Here is a 21,989-nt window from a genome sequence, read left to right as displayed (position 1 = left end):
AGTTCCGTGCCCATGTCTCTGCCAACCTGCCTCTCGTCCCACATGCTTTGGGCTAATGAGGCTTGTGCTGTGCTTGGCAGGCATTTGACCTGGAACTTCTACCTGCCAAACTGAGCTTGCACATCTTCATTCTCTTCCCTGCCTGTTATCCTGCCCTCACCCACTGTGCCTGTGACTAGTGCTCGCTGAAAGGAACAACTGACACTTGGCAGATGTGTTGATGTGGGTACTGGACGCCGGTCTAAATGCCGGTCACTCAGCTCTCCCCACATCAGCATTGCCCTCATTTACCAAGCAGAAGAGCTGACCTAACGTACAAGAGGTGACACCAGGGTTCAGACCAGGGCTGATCCAGCCACACTTTACGTGTGAGTGGGCACTCACCACAGTATCTTGGGCATAATCCCAGTGCTGCCCACAGTCTGGATTGGGAATCTAGGTCCTTGACAGGAAAAAAGCACGGTTTCCTCAAATACACATCATACAGATCCTGTCTTCCTATTGATTTCTACCTCTGTCTGCTGCACGTAACCATTGCTCTCTGGTGGAAATGCAGGACACTTTAGCACTGCCCTTTGTGCTCAGATGGGAGGCCTTGCTTCTCCCCTAGCTCATGACAATATTGACCATGTTTTTTTTCATGCTAGCCATGGTAGTTTTGCCTCCAACATTCAGATCTGTATGCCCTAAGGAGACAGGTACAAAGCACCCTATTGGAAATACCTTGAATGCTCATCTCTGCAGAGCAGGTAAATACTGGTGCCATGTTACCATAGTGGAATATTATACAGCCATGTCAAAGCACTATTGAAAGGGCATATAGCAACATGGATGCATCTCACATCTGGCCTGAGAAGGACCAGACATGGTGGATTATATAAGCATGACCCATTTATATGAAGTTCAAGAAAGAAGAGAAGAAATACAGGGAAAGTGCACAGCATTGTAGATGAGTGGAACTGACAAATGAGAAGCATGAGGCAGCCCATGGCATCCTGCAGGTATTCTTGTTTTTAGAATTAGCATGTCTTCATTGCACAGAATGGTAAGCTTCATCCTGACCTTTACTATATACATGGCAGATACCTTGATAGCATTTCCTTGTGTCATCCTGTATTGTCCTTTCTCCCACTGTACAGCTGGGTCCCTACTCTTCATAGATAGCCCCTCTTCTAGTTTCATGTCTGATACATGTATATATGTATGTGTGACTGTGTGCTTGTGCGTGTGTGCATGTGTGTGCGCTTGCACGCACATGTGCACCTGTGGTGCATGTGAGTATGTTTAAAGCTAGAAGCCCATGTGAAAGAAAACACAGAGCATTTTATTTCTGAGTCTGGCTTATTTCATTTAACATGATGATCTCCAGTTCTATTCATATTTCAACAAATGACATGATTTTATTCCTTACAGCTAAACAAAACTGAGATTTTATAGGTGATGATTTCATTATCCATTCAACTGTTGATGGGCATCTAGCCTGGTTCCTGAGGTTGGCTATGGTAAACAGTGTCTTGATAAACCATAGTACACATATATGCTGGTAGTGTGCTGGCTTTGGATCCTTCTGGTGTGTCCTCAGTTAAGTCATACATAGTTCTATCTGAGCTTCTGAGGGGCCTGTGTCCTGCTTTGCATGGTGGCTGTAACAGTTTGTCGTCAGCAGAATGAATAAGGCTCTTCTAGGTTCCCATCTTAGCCTTCGTTGTTTATTCACTTGGCAACAGCCCTAGATCCTCCTTCCTCCTCAAGGCGCAGCCCATGCAAGCACATGTTCTAGGCTCTGCTCACCAAGGGACTGAGGCCCACACCTCAAGCCCTCAACTTACTGTTGCCTCCTTGTGCTGTGTAGGCCTTTCTGTGGGTGACCGACTTCTGCAGGGAAGGGATCTCAAGTCTGCTCTTTCCCTTCAGGCAGTGGTCCTGATGCTGGCTCCAACAGCACCCACCTATTTTATTTCCTTTTGCTGGGTCAAGATGAGTGGCTTTATCCATTGTTTAGAAGGGAACTTGGTTGTGTAGAAGAGACTGGCTTTTCATTCCACCAAGGAATTATTATCTTCATGGCTCAGGCTGAGGAAAGTTGGGCCAATCAAACTGAATTTGGGTAGAGGAGCCCTTGAAAGTAAATTAGTTACCTAATTAATTAAAGAAATGAATGAATGAATGAGTGAATGACTTAACAGTTTTCAACATGTGCACTCAGTTCTATGGTGTAGAATTCATGAATGAATCATTTGCACCTCAGGTTTCCCAGGTTCAGACGCCAAGCAGGTTGTTGGGGAGTGGCTGTTAGTCATGTGGAGGGGTTTGATGGCATTTGATTCTATCAGATCAGATCCTTAGATCTGAGGAGAGAAGTGTGAGTGAGGAGGTGAAATCAGGGGCTTGTTAGCAAGGACAAACTTGGAGATTACAGTAAATGCTCGGGAAAATGGCAGAACTCCTTCTCTCCCTGCTGTCTCCCTGTTGGTATGGGGTTCCAGAGACCCCTGTGAGCCCCGGCCCTTGCAGAGGAGTAAACACAGGACACTGGGGAGAGGGCAGCTCTGGGCCCAGACTCTTCATTTCCTCTGTTTTCTGGGCAACTGACACTGCCTGTCTGAGCCCGTGTCTCCATCTGAAGATGGCGTGTTCCTACCCTCTGCCTCACAGCTTAGCCTGAGGGCAGAGGAGAGGCACGTGCCGGGGTAGTGCCCAGCACATGACTGAGTGTTCAGTGCTGAGTGCTGTGATTCGCTGGAGTGTGTTATTTCTGTTCAGCCCTGGCCTCCCACTTGCCGACTTCACAGCGGCTTGTTTCTTTTAGAGTAGGAGTCCCAGAGCTGAGAGCTTCATCCACATCTGTGTAAGGTGGTAAGGTGAGCCTGTCATGGGTGAGCCATGGCGCCTTGGCACTTACCCTGCTCCCCTGGCTATCGGTGGCCTCCAGGTCTGGACTTGCTGCCCACAGCAGAAGTCAGCTCTACCCCGCCACTGTTGGCCCTCAAGTCCCTTGCTCCTGGAGACGGCTGCCAGCCTGACGTAGGAGCATGCAGGCCGTGGAGCCTGAGAGACGATGGCATAGATGATGGCTTATGTTGTCTTTACTCTTGAAGAGGAATCACTAACTCAGGAGAGAGGGTCAGATTTAGGTTAAAGAATGTGAGGATGCACACCCTGCCTGCAGCTCACGTCTGAGGTCTGCACGAGATATTAAGATTGCAGAGTCCTGGGTCTACAGAGCTGAGTGTGGCTTCCTTTAGAGGAGGAGGGACAGAAGCCAAGCATCCCTGTAGACGGCTCAGGAAGAACAGGAGAATAGGAAACACACCCTTGCTTCCACTGAGTAAGAGGAGCTGGCTCCTGAACCTATGCTGTGAAGGATGTGGACTGTCACTCGCAGTAGAGCGGTTCGTCTACATTGGTCTCTCTGTGAGGAGGGCTTGAGGGTGTGGGGAGCCTTTATGTACAGTACAATAGTCATTATGCAGCGACTTCCCTCCCTGCCATGCTGAGGTGGAACGAGGCCTTAACACACATCAGCTGGGGGCAGTGGCAGACAGGGCAGTAGGATCTTTGTAAGTTTGAGGCCAGCCTGGTCTATATCGCAAGGTCCAGGCCAACAACACATGCATAAGGAGACATATCTCAAAACAAAACAAACAAACAAAACCAAGAGTCCCCCATTTCTCAATAGCTGTGTGTCCTAGAAGGTACTGACTGAACCCATAAACACAGCAGCCTCTTGTGCATGCTCCAGGCAGGGTCCCAACTTGGCTGGGATAAAGTTATGTCCCTGTCTGTGCTTATACCACCCGGGTGTTGACTTTCCCTTCTACCTACCAGGCCCTCCAACTGTCTGGAAGATCTCAGCCTCACTCTCTTTTGCCCCAAATCAGCTCCCCTACTGTGCACTGATCAGTGTGACCCCAGGCCTGTGGGACTTACAGAACTGGTGTCCACGAGGCAGCTTGTAAGGGTAGTTCACGTGAGCAGGGAGATGTGGCTGTGCTTTCGCTCAGCTGATGCGGACACACTATGCCGCTGGGCTCCAGGGTCATGTGCCTCACTGAGTCTCTCCTATGCCCACTGGGGCCTTGCGAGGGAGACGTTCAGAGCTTGGGCTCAGCCTGTCTTCCTCTCTCCCTCTTTGGCAGGTCTACATTCGCATAAAAGACGACGAGTGGAATGTGTATCGTCGGTACACTGAGTTCCGGGGGCTGCACCACCAGCTGCAGAGTGCTTTCCCACAAGTAAGGGCCTACAGTTTCCCACCCAAAAAGGCCATCGGAAACAAGGTATGCATCCAGGGGCCAGACCTTTGCTGTCACTTTGTCTGTCCTTGAAGACTGTGCTCACCGCAGGAAAACTGCAGTGTTGGGAGAAACAGGAGAAGGGAGCCACCCATGAGCCTCTACCTCAGGGAGGGGCAGTCTTCTGTGGGTGGGTTTCCCCCCTTGTACCAGCATAGCTTCCTAGAAAGCAGCAGAGAGCTTGGCTCAGGGGGGCCGTTCCCTTCCAGTAGGAAACTCTTAACATCACCTGTGTTGTGTGAATGCATCAGAGACAACTGGATGCAGGCAGGCCTGACTGGCCTTTAGATAATACTTTAAAAAACAAGCCAGTAAGAGGACTGGCTCAGTGGGTAAACATGTTTGCTGCACAAGCTTGTCACACTGAGTTTAATTCCTGGAGCTCATGGTAAGGTGGAAGGAGGTTTTCTGGCCTCCACATGTGCATGTGCACACACAAAAATGTATAATTTACAAAATTAAAGTAAGTGTTGGGAGGCTTGGGGCGGTGGCTCAGTCATAACAGTGCTTGCCATGCAAACGCGAGGACCCAATGCAGCTCCCCCGCCCTCCATAGCCGTGTGCTACATGCCTGCAGTCCCACACTAGCGAGGCAGCTCGCTGACTAACCAGACCGGCTCACTGGCTAGCTCCTGGTCAGTGAGAAACCCTGTCTAAAAATCAAGGTGGACTCAAGGTTGTGCTCTGGTATCTACACCCACCCACATGTACATGCCTGACCACAAATGCATGTGTGCGCGCACGCACACACACACACACACACACACACACACACACACACACACTTACATACAAACACAGAATAAATTAGCCTCTTGGTTGGTCCTGCCTGCTGACTGCTGTGGTGATACAGTATTTTCCCTAGTTCCAGTCACTGTTACTATACTCACTCACATGCATGAAGAGACCAGACTTTCTCAGAGATGTATCTTTTATTGTGGCCACTTCAGTCACAAAGGCGGGGTGGCCTCTATTGAAAATGTGTTACTGTTTAGCCACCATGCAAAAGGCCACATGGGACTGAAGAAGACAGACCTAAGTCTGGACCCAGTGTGCAGCTGCTCAGTCAATGTCCCAGCAGTTAGTGAGTGGAGACATTTCCCCTACCTTGTCTGCACTTGGAATTGCTGAGGGAGCCCACAACCATCCCTGGTTTCCTGGGTTAACTCCCCTGGGCACTAAAGGGTCACGAACTCCATGGATAGTCCCACATAATAGCCATCAGAATCAGGTGACAGGATATCAAGCAGCCGGACATTGAACTTCAGGACCCTTGGAGGACATGGAAGCAACTGGGGATAGTATTGACAGGAACCCCTCTGTGGGGCTGGTTCCAGCATGTGCTGCCCACCAGAATTGCTGTATTCTCAGCTCTTGGTCCTCATTATAAAGACAATCGCCATGCTACTCTAACCTTGGGCCCCTGCAGAAAATCCCCAGTGGTATCCCAACTCAGGACTCTCAAGTCCGTCACAGCTGCCAAGGCTATTTGCTGCCACATGAGGCTCTCGGAACTAGCTCGGCCTACCACACGTCTTACATCACTAAGAGCATTCTCTGAGGCTGAAGCAGCTCCTTCTCCACCCGCTACTTCCTCATCGACCCCTCCCCCATTTTATAACCCTGCGTTAAGTCTGCCGAGAATGCCAGTCCATGAGCCAACCTCACCAACCGAGGCTTCTGCAGTTCAGTCATTTAGAAAAAGCCGGGGGCAACCCTAGGCCTGTCCTCTGTGTAGTGGGGACTCTGAGTGAGTAGACCAGCTGGGTGGCAACCAGATGTCCAGACTGGTTTCCTATAGACACATGGACCCCTGACATTTACCTTGTCATTCCTCAATGGCTGAAGGACAGTCTTGACCTCACATGAGGTTGAGGGTAAACACTTTCCCTTCAGTTCACTTTGACTGAAGTCCACGACAGAACTGGACAATTCCTTCAATTTCCAAGAAAGGACTGAGTCAGGGTGTAGAACTGTACCCATAAGGACCTTTTATGATCTTAATTAAAGGCCAAGCTTTTGTGGATTCATGTGGGCCTACTGATGGCAAAATTCCTAGAAAGCTGAGTACAAATTGTCCAGAAAGGTCACTATGTTGGGATCTTCTCCATGACTGGTATATTTTGGAGGTGATTCACTTGTCTGTTTGAACCGTCAGGGAAGATCCAGACATGACATCTTTGGGGTGACTGAGTCATGAACACCCAGTCACTGTCGGCCTTGGCTGTTAACTGCCTCCCTCCTGAACTGACTCATGGGCACCATTTAGGGAGCAGGCTACAGTCTGCTTTATGTACCATATGGGCATCTGTACGCTTCCCCACAGTGCCGTCAGTGCTGACACTGATTGGAGATTGTGAGGCGTGGGTCTCAGCAGGGATTCCACAGTTCAATTAACAGCAGAAAACTTGCTGGTCCACTAGAGGTGGCTCTCTGGCCTCTCTCTGCTGCGTAGGTTTTGCAGGATGTGCTAGAGGCCAGGCAGACTAGGCCACATTTGTGGCTCCAGGCTTGGGCAGGGACTCAGTACTCTTTTGTTAGTATTCAGTGAGCCAATGGGAGCCGAAAACCCTAGGCCCTCTGAGTGTTCACTCGGCACTGAAGCAAGGTCAGGCCCTTCAACTTGTTAGAGAAATTACTCCTCGAGTGCTCATTAACACACGCAAGAAGGCAGTGGTGCTTGCTGTGCTGGTCTGTGTCCATGTAGGGCCTGACCCTGAGAGGGAAGTACGAAAGTGCAGCTGGTGGCTTTTCCAAGCACACTTCCTTGTAGTGGGTGTGTCCCAGAGGATGGGTTGTGCTAGGTGCTGGGAGATTGGGATGAATGAGATGATGTACAGAGCCAGAGGTGATGGAGAGAGCGCCTGTGGAGTGCAGATGTGGGGGGAAGACCCACAACGTCGGCGATAGCTCATTTCCCAAGGAGAAATGGGGGAGTAAAAGAGCCATGTCCAAACAAAGCCGGCTCTGCATTCCTACAGAGGCCTGGTGCTTCCTGTACTGAGCAAGGGCAGCCAGGAGCCCGGGCTTCTCTTAGGTCAGTAAATGGCACTAAAGGGATTTTACAATACATAGCATCATTTTGCAAGGAAAGCCTTCCCAGGACAGTGACACACATGAGCTCAGCCTTGAAGTGGAGGAAATGGGGCTCTTGGGGAGACTTTTCAATATCAAATGTAACACAAATTTTGCAGTCATGTGTAAAGAACTAGAAGTGTGGGTGCCCCTGCACCCCGTGTCTGCTGCCTGATGCGTAGGGAGAGGTTGGACCCAAGGCCACTCTGTCTGTTGCATATTCTGACCTGTAACACCTCCAGGAAGCTTAGTCTGATCTCGTGGGTTTCTTTCCCACACTATACCAGCTGCCCGATTTATAGTTTTCTCTGTCCTGTGACATCATGGACAACCATGGACAACAGAGCCTGGCTTTTGTGGGCAGATCAAGCACAGAGAGTGAACCCATGACAAGCCCTGAGCTCAAGCAGCAGACTTGCTTTGTGGCAGCCATTTTCCCACCAGTTTCTTTCTCTGGTTTTGTCTTTCATTGGACTGACAGGTGCTGGCACCCATGCAGATAGCATTCATTGAAAGAGATGGTTGGTTCCCAGGTGCCACCTCCGGACACTGGAAGTTAATGTTAGTAGGACGGTCAGCATCTTCAGCAGCCATGATGCTCACACCCGTAGTCCCGTTATCCTGAAGGCTGAGTCTGCAGGAACCTGAGTTTGAGGTCAGCCTTAACCACATAGCAAATTCCAGGCCAACTGGACTATATAAAGAGACCCTGTCTCAAAACACTAAACCAGTTATGACTGGTGTGGCACTTGGGGACAGCCTTCCCAATTAGCTGGCCACCACTGGCTGTCTCCCTGCTCACCCCTGCCTGCCCAAGCTGGAGAGCCTTGTTTTTATGCCAAGCCTGCTGCTTTTCTAATTGACACTGACTCTCTACCGGGCATTTGATCTCATCCACAATGTTTTTAGGCCGTTAGATTGCTTGTGTATCATTATTTAATCTACCCCTTCGGCTTGAAAGGCCTTCAGAATATACTTAACCTGTGTTCCATCTGCTGTTTTTGCATGTGTTTTTGGACAGCTGATTAAAATGGCACCAGAGAAGAGCCCTTCTGAGCTCTTACCCTCTTCTTGAGTAATTGGGAATAATTGCCACGTTCCCCTCCAGTGCTCCCATTCATACTGAGGACTGGTATCACCATCCTGGCATCCTGGGGGAATTCCAGTACCTCTGAGCCCCAGCACTTTAGTTATTTTTACTGGACCCAGCTTTCTGGGCTACTCAGTTGCTGACTTTCTCTGAGGCCAAGGACTCTTCCAGAAACCGTGGGATCTAGGGGCAAAGGGTAAAGGGCTTGTTCTACTGGGAAACACTGGCTGTGGAGCCTCGGGCAAGTCACCAGGCTTCTGTGTGAATCGGGTGCTTGGCAGCGTCCTGACACCCCAGGCTCTGTGGGCTTGCAGTCAGAGCAGGCTGCTGTTACATAATCACTCAGCATAGCTCAGCACCTTGCCCTCGCACTAGCTATAAAACAGGTCCAGAGGGAACCACACTGATTTGACTTCTGTTATGGGTTGACTATCAACCGCCCCCGCACACCCAGGGCTCATGTCCACAGTTGGTGCCGTTGTTCCGAAAGGTTGTGGACCCTTTAAGTGATCACACCACAAGAGCACAGCCACTGTGGGGCCTTTGCGGGGCCTCATGCCCATGCCTTTTACCTCCTTACCTCGCTGAAGAGTGACTTTTATTGTTTTTGCTGAGTCAGGTCTCCCTCTGTCATAGAGCCTGGGCTGGCCTCACTCTGTAACCTGGAGTGATGTGTGAGCCTCAGTCCTGAATGTGGGGATTCCAGGCTCTGGTATTGTTTTAAATTGGGGTATAGCTTCCAACCTGAAGGTACTGTTTAGAATATTCCCCACACACCCCAGCAAGCCAAGACAGGCCACAGCACCAGGAACAACATCTTCCTGTCACTTTCTCCACAGTGGACCACAGTCCTGCTCCTGATCTCTAATGACTGTCTGAGGCCTGAGAACCTTACATGGAGGGCTTCTGAACTTGAACTCTCTTGCTTTTTCTTCCCACACCACAGCTGTCAGATACCTCTTTGCTGCTGCATGGGAAACCTGATGGTCCCACTTCGTTGCTGTATAGTATTCCACTCTGTAGAGACACCATAGTTTAAGTATCTTTTCTCTTTCTAGAAGTATGGGTGACACTGGCTGCATTTAACCATCTGCTGTCTATTCTGCTTCCTGGGGTCTGCACTCAGAGATGGTATTGCTAGCCAGATAGTACATTGATCTGCCTTTTTTGTTTTTCTTTTTTGAAATAAAGTATCTTTCTATAGCCTAGGCTGGCCTGAGACTTATGATTTCTGTGGCCCATGCCTGGTCAGCACTGGGATTACAGGCATGAATTCCTTGGCATGGTTCCTTGAGAGAAGGGAAAAAGAAGGAACTCATAGAATAAGAAAACCATCCATCTTCTCACCACCTAGAGTCAACAACCATGCACATTTTGTCCTATCTACTTCTAAGCGCCTAAAAAAATTATTGCAAAATTTTCTGGTAGTCCCCAGAGCACACAGAGAGCCATAATGAATAAGCACATGTCTCCATCCAGATGGAAGGAGTGTTAATGTTTAGAAATTAAACATCATAAATACAGCTGAGTTCTCATTGCAGCCCCCATCCCAGAGGGGAGCAGATTGGGGCTGGTGGTCCCTTTGGTCGCTGCCTTTGTGCTTTTATGGTGGGATTATAAAAGTGTTATCTTTTTATGACTGCATAAATGATGCTACTCTTTATGTGTCCTGTCCCAGCTTGCATTCCTCGGTGGTGTTACAGTGCTTTGAGATGTAGCCATTTAGAGAATACCCCCCTCTTCTTTGAGATAGTGCCTCACTGCATTGTGTCCCATGTTGCCCTTGAACCCATGACCTTGGCCTCCTGAGTGCTAGGATTATAGGTGTGCACCACTATGCCTGCTTGATCACTACAGCAGAAGTTCCTGCCTCATGGCTCCTTGGAACTTGGTTTGCCTGGTGTGAGGCTGCTGGCCGATGAGGCATCCATCGTAGGACTCTTGGCAAACTGATCCCCCAGGTAGCCTGGCGTGCTCACTTCCAGTGTGGAGTGGATCCTGCGTCTCAGAGGCACGTTTTATTTCTGTTTTGCCCACACTGGGCCCTCCCCATATTCTAAGGACTGGGTGACACTGCTGTTGCATTGTCCCATTCTTTGTTTTATGAGCCTGTGAACCTGTGTCATTTTCCTGCTGGGGAGGCCTTGCTCCTGGTTCTGAGATCTCCATGTCCTACCCCTTGTCATCAGTTGTTTACTGAGACATGACATGTCTCCTCCTGGAAGTAGCACCTTGGACTCCTTTATTCCGGAAACCTGGCCAGCTTGCCTTCTCCCCATGTGTGCTGTGTCTACCCGACCTCTGTTGTTGTAAACACGGATTTACATCCCTGCTTCTCTGCTTACCAGCCAGCCAGCCCCATTGAGGTGTCCCAGCTCTTGCAATAACTTCTCAGGAGCCCATGTACCTCTGGGGGTTGCATGTGTCTCGTGTAAGCAGAGGCTAGATTTGCACTTCTCTGCATGGAGGAACAGTAGGCTCTGAATTGTGCTCTTTGTGTGTGCACACGTGTGTGCAAGTCCACAGACACCAGAGGTCAACTTTGGGTGCCATTGCTCAGGCACCGGGTTATTTGAAAGAGCATCTCTTCAACTAACCGTCCAGTGAGTGCTCCAGGGGTCAGGCTGTCCCGTCCTGGGATGATAAAGGCATGCCACCATGCCGTGATTCTTAACTCAGGTCCTGGGACTGATTCAAGTCTTCATATTCCTGAGGCATTTCTGCCCACATCCACAGCCGTCTCTTCAGACCTAAAATCATGTTCTTTAGTGACCATAATTTAAGCAAATACCTTGGTGAATATCCACCTGTGTTAGACAGGTTTCTCCAGAGAAACAGAGCTTATCTAATGTGTGTGTGTGTGTGTGTGTGTGTGTGTGTGTGTGTGTGTGTGTGTGTGTCTTCCTGCCTCAGATCCAGGTTAGAAGTGTGCCTTCCCACTTCAAATGATTTATGTAAGAAAAAATTGCTCACAGTGTGCCCAGCCATTTGAGTTTTAGTTGAGTTGACAACCAAGAGTCGCCATTGTGCCAGCCCTTAGTCCTTCATGGAAGGGCTGCGAAGGCTTTGCATCTTGAGTAGCAGAGACCTATTTCTGGAGAGCTGTTTGTCTCCCAGGTCACAGAAGCATTAGGCTCATTCCCCAGAACATTCTCATCATTTACTTTCCTGGGGCTTCTGCCTTCTGAGGGAAAGTGAAGTTCTTTTTTTGTAATGAGTTTTGAAGCTTTTTTGAGCCAAGTGCCTGATCCTCATAAAGCCGCTGAAAATGGAACTGTTTTGAGTCACAAAGGAGCCTTTGATCTGGCTCATGGCTTTCCCCATGAACTAGGCAGTCTTCTTCCTATGAGCAGGAAATAAACAGAACCCTGTTCACGTTAGCAGGGCCATCCACTAAGAACGGCAGCTCTTTGCTGCTAGCTATGCACGGGTACTACTCACAAAGCATAGGCTTTGCCTATGTGCACTCTCTCATTTAATCTCCTCAGCCTCCCGGTGGCCACACTGAAGCAGATAACATCTGTCTCCCCTTAGACCACAGCCCTCAGTCCCCTTCCTGACTCCAGACCTTTGCATGCACAGCTTTTGAATTTGCCCAACTCCTCCCATGGTGGGTCTTTCTTCTTTGTCAGGTTCAGCTTGAATCCTCCCTGTTCATAGAACTCACCCCGTGAGTATACCTCTCTTGACTCTCTTTTCTTTCAGTAGCTTTAGTATGGCTGCATGTTTAATGGTTTGTTTCTATAAAAGTGGACACATATGTGCCAGGAGGGAGGCACCAAAACCACAGCAAAGGATAATACTAAGTTTGCAGTTTAGAGCTGTCACTTCCAGGTGGAGGATGGGGTCAGTGTGCAGACCTAGGAGCACATGGCAGAGCAAGCTGGCACGAGCCGTGAAGGCTGGAAGGGAACGAAGAAGTCAGAAAACTTGGTGGAGCTGAGGACCCTCGGGAACATCAGATCACACTAGTGATGTTGGTCTATCTCCATGGGAGGCCTAGACCAGTGCTGTGGACATAGCTTCCGGGCAGAATTTGTCAGCTGGTGACCCAAAGGCCACATTCCTCCTGAGATCTGGCTGTGTCTTACAGTAAGGGCTGTGACAGTGATGGTTATGGAAACTATAGTGACAACTGAGGGGACAGAGCAAACAAGAAGGGCTTCCCCTTGCACTTAACATTTTCTGTGGCAGCCATTGGTCTGTGCCTAGTGCAGTGGGTCATTCCCCTGCATGAGCCTGTCTGCCCTGCCACGTTCACAGACTGCACCTGGGTAAAAGCTTTTGAATTTTGAATTTTGTTATCCTGGAAGTTCAGGGCTGGCTTCTTAGAAATAATGATTTCTTTTTCCATATAAGTTTTGTTTGCTTATTTAAAATAGCATCTTACTATGCAACTACATAACTAGAATTTACTGGCTTGTGTAATAGAATCTGACTTCAGGAATGGCTGGATCTAAAAGTCCAAGGCTTCTCTTGGGTACTCACCGACCCCTGCCTACCATCTAATAGTTTCTTGCTCTGCCTATGTTTTTCTAAGTTGGCTTTCTTATCAGGCAGGATCCTTGGGCAAACATGACCTGCCTTCCTAGCTCACTTTCTATCAGTGAAGCACCACGAGCAGGAATGACTGCTTTATTTTAGCTTCATGCTGGGGTCCTGTATCATGCCAGGCTCAGTCATGATAGCTGCGATTAGCCAAGTCATGGTCCTGGATCAATCCTGCCTAAACCACGGTCCTGCACCCTGCTGCCTGCCACGTCTTTCTTGAGTAACTACTGTGTGTCAGCCTGTACACAGAAGGGAGCTAACTACAGAAGAGCCATGCTCCCAGTGGCTCAGGATGGTGTGTGTGCATCAGTGCTCACCCAGAAGAGCTTCAGTTATTTCTGTGTTAGAAGGCTGGCCCAGGTGGTAGTGTTGTCTGAACTGGTACAGCATCGGATTTCTTCAACACAAATATAACATATGCACACAGACACACACTCTCACACACTTTCATTTGTTGTCAACCAGAGTGGAATCACTCAGCCCTCCTTGAAAGACAAGAATGGGCATGGAGGTGGCAGGGCTATCAGATGCTGGCAGTGAAGTGTCACTTGGGCCTGACCGCTACCCACAGGGCATCGGAAGTGGCTTTGTGAACTGCATGATAGATGAGACCTCACTTGGGGCAGGCAGGCCTGTCTTTTGGGAAGCTGGCCCCACAAACCCACCAGGTAGCTTTCTGTTTGTTCCCACCTTTGCCTTTTCTTTTCTCCCTTTCTGTCTCCTGCCTGCCTCCTACAGTGGAGCAAGAGAGCCCAGTCTAGAGCACTTCCTGAGGATTCTCACGGAAGGCCTTCCTTAAGAGCAGCATAGACTGGGCTTCACAGCTCTCACTACAGCTACAGCAAATCCTGCTGTCGGCTTGGCTTTGTGGTACTGACCATACCTCACATACTTTGAGTCCAGAGACATGGACCCTACCAGCTACCCCTTTCCAGTGGTGCTGTGCTCCTGAGAACCTGCAGGTTCTCAGTTCCCAAGCTGGGCAAGCAGCGGGTCGGGCTATGCCTTTTCCAGACTATCTTGTGCCACCACCGAATGCTGCTGACATCTGCACCGGGAGAGGGCTATGTCCTGCATCACCCTCATAGACTGAACCAGGCAGCTTCTCAGAGGCAGGCAGGACGCAGGCCCTTCCCAGGTGCTATTCCCTTGTGGTCGGTCAGTCATTCAGCAGAGGGGCCTGAGGCAGTGTGAGGACAGTGGAGTGTTCTGTCCAGCGGAGGTAGGAGTTCTAAACAAGCTCAGAATAAGCTCTGCCGTGGCCAGGTGTGGCTGCTGCAGAGTCTGAGCTGGCCCAGAGCCAGGGTGAGAACTGCTAAACTGGGTGGCAGTGACGTGTCACTATTATCTGTGTGGCTACAGTGGCTAGGAGGGCTAGCACAAGACCTGTGCTGGCCATAGGCTTCACACCATGCATTGGGTCCCCTGTCCTTTTTTGCCATTGAGGTGAGGAGATACCTGTCCTCTGTGGAGATTTGAATGTCTGTGTCCAGGCTCAGGACACTGGTGACCCAAGCAGGCACATGCCCCATAGGTACGCAAGCTTTTCCACCAAGGGTAGAGCTGGAGCTGGTCAGACTGTGCTGCACAGGACGCCTTCTCCCTCAGAACTCTGAGTGTCAGGGCATACAGTTCAAATCCCCGTACCAGTTTAAAGTGAGCATACTGTGGTACTTTGATGTCCTCAAGTAGAAAGATAATGTCATCTTGCTCCTGAGGTCATTGGTCCCACAGGAAGCATTCAGAAACCTCTGGTACTAGTGCCTGCAAGGTCAAGGCAGAAAGTGCCATGTTATCTGGCCCAAGTGCCTGGTAATGTCACCCACCCACCCATCCACTCCCACTCTCATCAGCTCCCCCTAGTGGAACCCATTTTATGCATAGGGAAATTAAGACACAAGGGGCCAGTCCATGATTCAGCCTGGTTACCTAGTCCAGGGTTTATCCTGGGGTCTGGAATGGAACTAAACTTGTCTTTGTTAGCCATTTATGTCAACATGGCACTGACGAAATCAATAACTTGAAAGAGGAAGGTTTATCAGGGCATGTGGGTTAATGGGCCTCAGCCCATGCATGCTTAGTTCTACGTGTTTGGACAGAAATTATGGTAGCAAGACCACGTGAAGGAGACTTGACCATCATAGCAGACACAGAGCAGAGGCCAAGACGTGAAATAGGCAGGCTATGTAACCTATATAACCCCAAGACCTGACCTAGTGATCTACTTTCTCTAGCTGGAACCCACCTTTGCAAGTTTCTACAGCATCCCTACAGCAGCTGGGAGCCCAGGGTCTAGATACAGAAGCCTGTGAGGGATATCTTACATTCCAGTCAAAGCAGCTACTCTCTGGATATAGTGAACATATGTGGTGAAACCCAATGGCAGCTGTGGCTCCTGGGACTTGGTCACCACTGGAAGTCACAGGCATTTGTCAAGTCCCAGAACAGCTTCAGCTACTGTCTTGGCATATCCTTAAGTGTATGAGTTGCAGTTGCTGTAGATATGAGACCTGCCAGTAGACCTCGGGATTAAGGAATCCCAAGACCCTCTTAAGTGCTATGCCATGGCTCCAGGGAATAAGTTCAATGGGAAGGGCTGTCTGTCTGTTCCTACATATCTGTTCCATGACTTAAAAATCATCACTCTGAAGAGGGACTGATGGGCTCTGCTATGGCCATGCAGTACCCTGATGGTGTCCCTACCTCAGACCTCAGGGTCACTAAATGGTTAAAGGCAGGGTAAAACCCCAGATTGGGATTAAGTGTTTCTACAACACATGGACTCATAACTGGGGTGATCATGGATGCTCCAACATCTGGGCCCAGCCCATTCCAGGAGCAGGTATGCCTTCTTCCGGCAGAGTGGGCTGAGCACAGGAAGTGAAAGCTGTTTAAGGGATTATAATGTAGTTTCAACAGCATCATGGTGGGGGAAGAGTGAGTGCTGGACAGGCAGGAGTCAGTGTGGGAAGGTCATCTATTGAACTGGAGGCTCTTGGGTCTGGGGGTGTAGCTTGTGCTAGAGCATGTGAGGACCCGGTCAGAGCCCTGACTTTGCATTAAGAAAGTGACTATTAACTAAGTAAAGAAATGCATGTGTGTGTCTTAGTCCATGTTCCATTGCTGTGAAGAGACAGTGTCCACAGCAGCTCCTATAAAGAAAAGCATTTCACTGGAGCTGGCTTACAGCTTCAGAGGTTTAGTCCATTATCAGCATTGCAGGAAACATGTCAGCACAAAGACAGACACGGTGCTGGAGGAGGAGCTGAGATCCACAGGCAGCAGGAAGAGGCCTAGTTTGGGACTTTAAAACCTCAAAACCCACCCCCAGTGACACACTTCCTTTAACTAGGCCACAACTCTTAATCCCTTAAAATCATGCCACTCCCTAAGCATTCAAACTTGAACCTAGGGGGGCATTCTTATTCAGACCATCGCAGTGGCATGTGGGTGGTGCAGAGACCTGCTGGGCCTGCCTTCATCTGCTTCTCTTATCTTGAAGAAGCATTTTGGACTCTTAAGTTCAGCAAAAACAGAGGGGAATCTCAAGTACTTAAGAGAAAGCAGGTTTAAAGATATCCACCCTGGTCCCTAGCAACCAAGGCAGGGTTTTCCTGTGGCTCAGTGTGGCCCCACAAGAGTTCGGCCCGTGACCGTCCCTGAAGGGGAGTGGGAAGATACAAGAGACAGTTTCACAGTGGCTTCTGCCTGTGGGCAGACTGACCACCATATCTGACTTGACCAGAGCAGAACAAGCTTCCGGGACCTCTGACTCTCCTTCCTCCAGCCAAGGTTTGAACTGTGGCATGTGGTTTCTTATTTCTGTTCTTGTCAGAGCTGCAGGTTTAGCCTGCTGTTGGTACATTGGTTCTCAAGGCAGGTGACTGGTGCAGTCAGGACAGATGGCATTCACTATTAATCTAACCTCAGCTGTGTAATGTGGAGGAGACCCTTGATCCCCCAGAGCCTCAGTGTCTTCCTCTGCAGTATGGGAAGCTAGTGCCTTCGTAAAGCTGCTGTAAGGGCAGCTGAGGGAACACGTCACCTGTCGTGTAGTGCTGGGCACAGAGTGAGCTCTCAGTGAAAGCCGCGCTGCAGTGGTTAGCATCACCATGTGAAGTGTGATGGGCTGAGTGTGGCCCCCGTGCAGTTGGATTCCTGGTGCCCATCCTGGAACAGGCATGGTTCCCCTTCTGTCTGCGGTTGATGTTCATGGTTAGTGCATGCCACTGATCTTTTAGGAGTGCTGCTTTGCATGTCCAAACTCTTTCCTGACTATTCTGTCCCTGTGCTGCCCAGTCCCAGGGCTATGATCTGCCATCTCTGAGTCTGAGAAAAATGGTAGGTCCGGGGTGGAGCATCTGGTCCAGACACCAGCCTCTGGCTTTTCCCTCAAAGGTACATGGAGATGATTGTGGGATATGGTGTTCTCTGAAATCTCCCCTTTTTTTTCTATCCCTGGCAACATTTACCAGTGACCATTTATCAGAACCCAGCCAGGGTGCTCTTAGCCTAGTCACCAATTTCCATGTATGTGATGTGGGAAGCCATATTCCAGGATATGGTGTGGCAGACAGAGATGGCTAGATGAAATAGTGCCGGTGTTTACCTTGGTGAGAACTAGAATGGTGAGAACTAGGAGGAAACTCAAGCTTCTTCAAGGTTTGTAAACTCTCTGGCCAGTGACCTGTTTTAGATCTGCTGACTTTGAAGCTGCCCCTCTCAGCAGGGACTGGCCTGTCTGCTGCTCCAGCCAGACTGGACCAACTGAGAATTCCAGGTTGTGCCTGGTAAGAGTGTGAGGGGGCATAGGAAGCACAGTGACTTTTCCTCTGGGAAGGCACTGCTGCAGGGTGGAGCTTTTCCTGCAGGAGAAAAGCCATGTCAGAGACTGCCCAGGGATGGGTGGAACCCAAGCACTTGACATCCACCCTCCTTTAGAGCAATGCCTAATTTAATGCTCTCCTTCTTTTCTGAAGCTTGAAGTAAAATGGGCCTTTATGGGAGGACTAAATACTCCCATTAAAACATCCCTGTGCACCCTGCTTACTCAGTGAACAGCTCCACCCATAATTGATGGTAGAATTCAGACACAGCTATAAACAGCAGCAGGTCCGTGGACAGCACCAGCTCATTAAGTGGCCAGCAGAGGTGTCTGGCAGGTTATGTGCTGGGCTCACACCCAGCCTCATCATTTCTACTCTGCATGCTGACTGCCACCCTGGGAGCACGATCAGAATTAGCCAGGTTCCTGGGCCTTTTAGGGCTGGCTCTGTGAGTGATATCACCCCAGGTACCCTGGATGACACACAGGCTCTGACGAGCCAGCTCACTGACACACGGTCTTTTGTTTTCTAGCGGCCCTGAGAGCCAAGGACTTGTGTCCACACCAGCCTGTCTGCTTTCCCCTGTCCTTTGGGTCTGTGTGTTCTCTCACCTGGTCATGGACCATGGCTTCCACAGAGCTGTCTCTGGCCACCAGTCTTGCCTTCCTCATGTATCTCCTGATTAACATATTTCACCCAGTTGTTTTTCAAAGTCCTTGTTTCCCTCAGGCACCCTGTGAGGATCTTATGATGCAGGGTGAATTAGACAGACAAGGCTTGACCTATGTGAGATATGCAGTGGGATTGGGGCAGGGGGAGAGACACCAATGAAGGAAGGCAGGTGAGTGGCCGGCAGGCACTGTGAAGAGAAAACAATAGGGCTGCCGGGTGTGAAAGGGAAGCCCAGGATCTAGGTTTTTAAGAACTCTCTGCTTTTAATCTTTGTGTGGACTCAGCTCAGTCCATACAAAACAGCCTGTGGGTCAAACCTCATCTGTAGACTCCTGACTCCATGTGTGGTAAAAATGGTGGGAACTGACTTCTTCACAAGAAGGGCTGACTCTGCCTGTCCACATTGCCCCTCAACCTTTGGGGGAGCTTCTGGCTGAGGTCCTGGCTTGATACCTCCATTCTCATTGTAAGAGTAGTCAGCCTTGTAACCCCAGCACTAGGATTCTAGGCTCACCAGTTTAAGACCAACTTTAACTTTGAGCCTGTCTCAAAAACAAAATCAGAAACACAGAAAGCCTTCAGAGGCAGCAGGCTCCTTTGAAACTTCAGATGCGCCAGTCCATAATACCAACATGTGAGTGTTCTCTCTGTTGGAGGTAATAATAGTGTTTGATTACATAGAAACATGCCCTAATTTTCTAGAATTATATACTAAGTATTTAAGAATGAAGTATCAAGTGGCTATCATTGTTCCTTATTTATTTTATTGTCCTGTTTTTTTTATAGAGTTTCATGTAGGACAGGTATTCTTCAACTTGCTGCACAGCTGAGGCTGGACTTGAACTCCTGATCCTTCTGCTTTCAACTCCCAAATGCTGGAATTATAGGAATGCACCACCACATCCAGCTATGGCTATGTTAGCTCAGAGGTAGAGCACTTTCCTAGCATACATGAGGCCCTGGCTTTAGTTCCTCAGCAGTACATGGTGAAAAGGCCATATAATGAAGAAGCCACTGTTTTGTTAGATGAGTTACTGGGGGCGCCTGAGGCACTTTTGTAATAAAATAAGGGCATCAGCGTTTACGGAGAGGACCACATGGCCTTCCCCAGTTGCAGGTATGCACTCTCCCATGACTCTGCACATGGCGGAGGGATATTCAGGCCGGGGGCCGGAGTTTTGGTAGCAGCTCATGAGTCTCGGCAGCTCGTGGCGCTAAGTCAAAGTCAGACAGTCTACTGGGTACTGAGGTGATCAGTATCCCTCTGTCCATACAGAAAGTGGCTTCTGCTAACACTCAAGGAGGAAGTGAGACCTCTGTGAACTGAATGCAGGTGCCTGTCAGTGAGAGAAAAACAAAAGGGTTTTTCAGTGAAGGTTGAGGATTGTCTCCTGAGCTGAAGGGTCTGAAATTGCTCCTTGGGGCCTGAGTTCCTGCTTATCTGCTGTCTAGTTTAGGGCTTTGGGCTACGTCTCCCCATCCAAACCTGTCAGCAGCCTTGGTGGTCTTGTAATGAGACAGCTTGTGAGGAGCATGGGCACAGGGAAGACTTGAGAGGTGCTGTCGCTCACTCTGAACTGCTCAGGTTTAAACTTTGTCAGGAGGTAGGAAGCTAGTCCACTCTGTAACGTAACATCAGATAAAAGAAAAATAGCTGAGCCCACTTCCTTTAAAAAAGAAAAAAAGCTCATATGATGGCACAAACTTGTAAAGCCCTTGCCAGGGAGGGAAGGCAGAGCAAGGAGGGCCTTGAGGCCAGCTCCCCAGCCTACTCAGTGAGCCACAGGTAAAAAGCTCTGTCTCAAAAGTATGTCTGGAGGGACAATACCCAAGACTTCTGTAATCTTCTAGTCTCCACATACAGGCACACATACATCACACACACACACTCGCGTGCGCGCGCGCACACACACACACACACACACACACACACACACACACACACAGAGCAAGCGGTTAGACATTGGTTGCCACTCAAGATGAGTGGGTGCTAGGGAAGAATTGGGGGTTCCTCCAGGTAAAACCCTATCTGTCAAGTCACTCCTGGCAGGGCCTGGGTGAAAGCAGACATTGCTAAGATGATACCTGATGGATTGGGGGGGGGGTCCTCTGGCCTCCACTTGGGGCACTTACCTTCCTTGGGCTTGGTGGCTCAGCAAAGCCACTTGTAAAAACCCATCTCTGATTGTGGCTATACTGCTGAGTGTCTCTGCCTACGCCCAGAACCTGCTGCAGTCCCTTTCAGGGCTAATAGCTCCTGTCTTGTCTTGCTACAGAGCCTTTCAAGCTTGCCTTAGGGGTTTCTGATGCAAATTAAAGCCCAGGCCTGGGGAGGTAGGTCCATTCACCCTCACCCTCACCCAACCCATCACCCCTCTCAGGAATGAACATCTAATTGCTTAATGTAGAGAGCAAGGAGCAGAGTCAGTGTCCAGACCCAGTGAGCACAGGTCAGGTGGCTCTGGCGTGGGCTTGGAAGATCCTTTCTGACTTGATCCCTCCAGGCTGTAGAGGTTTAGGGCAGTGCTAGCTATGCCCACCCAGCCCAGAGCACTAGGGTTGCACACTGGGGCAACTCATGGCAAGACTCTGGGACAAGAAGACACTGCCTTTGTGGTAGCCCGGGAAGTCCTGCTAGTAGAGTCCCCTGGTTCTTCCTCACACACAGTTCCTGGAGGAGACTTCCCAGAGCACACACACGGTGTGCTATAAAACTGAAGTCTCTGAGAACCACAGTCATAGCTGTAAATAAGTGTCTGGTATTGCAGAGTCCGATTTTCTGAGGGATAGACATGAAAATAAGCCAGTCCTCTGTCACCAGGCACCCTGTTCACTCATGCTTACCCCAGACTGTTCGGGAGTTCTCTGCTGGTGAGTGGAGCACTGGGAGGCTTGTCTGGATACCATCCAATCAATATAAGGCCCCAGTGGCAGAGTATACCTAAGCCCCTGACGAGATGAGCTCCTTCTGCTCAGGGGAAGCAGAGAGGAATCCTTACTCCGTGGTCTGGTGCAAGGGCGGAGCTCTGCTGTCGGCAGCCCTTTCCACAGTTGCGTGGGTGATCCACCAGACTGAGGCTGAGTTCCTGCCCCTCCACAGCCTTCTCTCCACACCGAGCCAGAAAGGCCTTTGCTGACATCCATTCTGCCCACATTTCTTTGTCATAGCCAGGACCCACCTGGGCAGGAGTAGAGCTAGGCGGGGATATAAGGGGGCATCAGACCATCACACAGTTCCAAGCACAGGCACAATGGTGCCAGCTGCTGTCTGGGGAGCTAGCCCTGTCTGCAAAGGCCAGACAGACACAGGACAGAGTAAGCCCAAGTGAGGAGTGAGGAGCCCCCAATACACACCTAGGGGTGTGATTGTGACTTGGACACTGTGCCTACCTCCAGACTGTGCCACACTGCTTTAGTCACATGTTGAATCTTTTGTAATCAGCGACAGGTTCATATTTTGAAAAACTGTGAAGATAAATT

The 21,989-nt window shown here is 49.7% G+C and overlaps 1 protein-coding gene across 3 annotated transcripts in view; it reads left to right on the top strand.

Annotated features, from left to right (window-relative positions):
- Snx29 (sorting nexin 29) overlaps positions 1 to 21,989 on the top strand; it is a 405,066-nt gene that overhangs the window by 364,709 nt on the left and 18,368 nt on the right. For all 3 annotated transcript variants that reach the window (XM_032912855.1, XM_032912856.1, XM_032912857.1), the window contains one exon: positions 4,140 to 4,280. In XM_032912855.1, the coding sequence (XP_032768746.1) occupies positions 4,140 to 4,280 (141 nt within the window). The remainder of the gene's footprint in view (positions 1 to 4,139; positions 4,281 to 21,989) is intronic.

This window comes from Rattus rattus, chromosome 9 (assembly GCF_011064425.1).
Source record: "Rattus rattus isolate New Zealand chromosome 9, Rrattus_CSIRO_v1, whole genome shotgun sequence".
In the NCBI taxonomy this organism is placed as follows: domain Eukaryota; kingdom Metazoa; phylum Chordata; class Mammalia; order Rodentia; family Muridae; genus Rattus; species Rattus rattus.
This window is presented reverse-complemented; position numbering and strand designations above follow the sequence as displayed.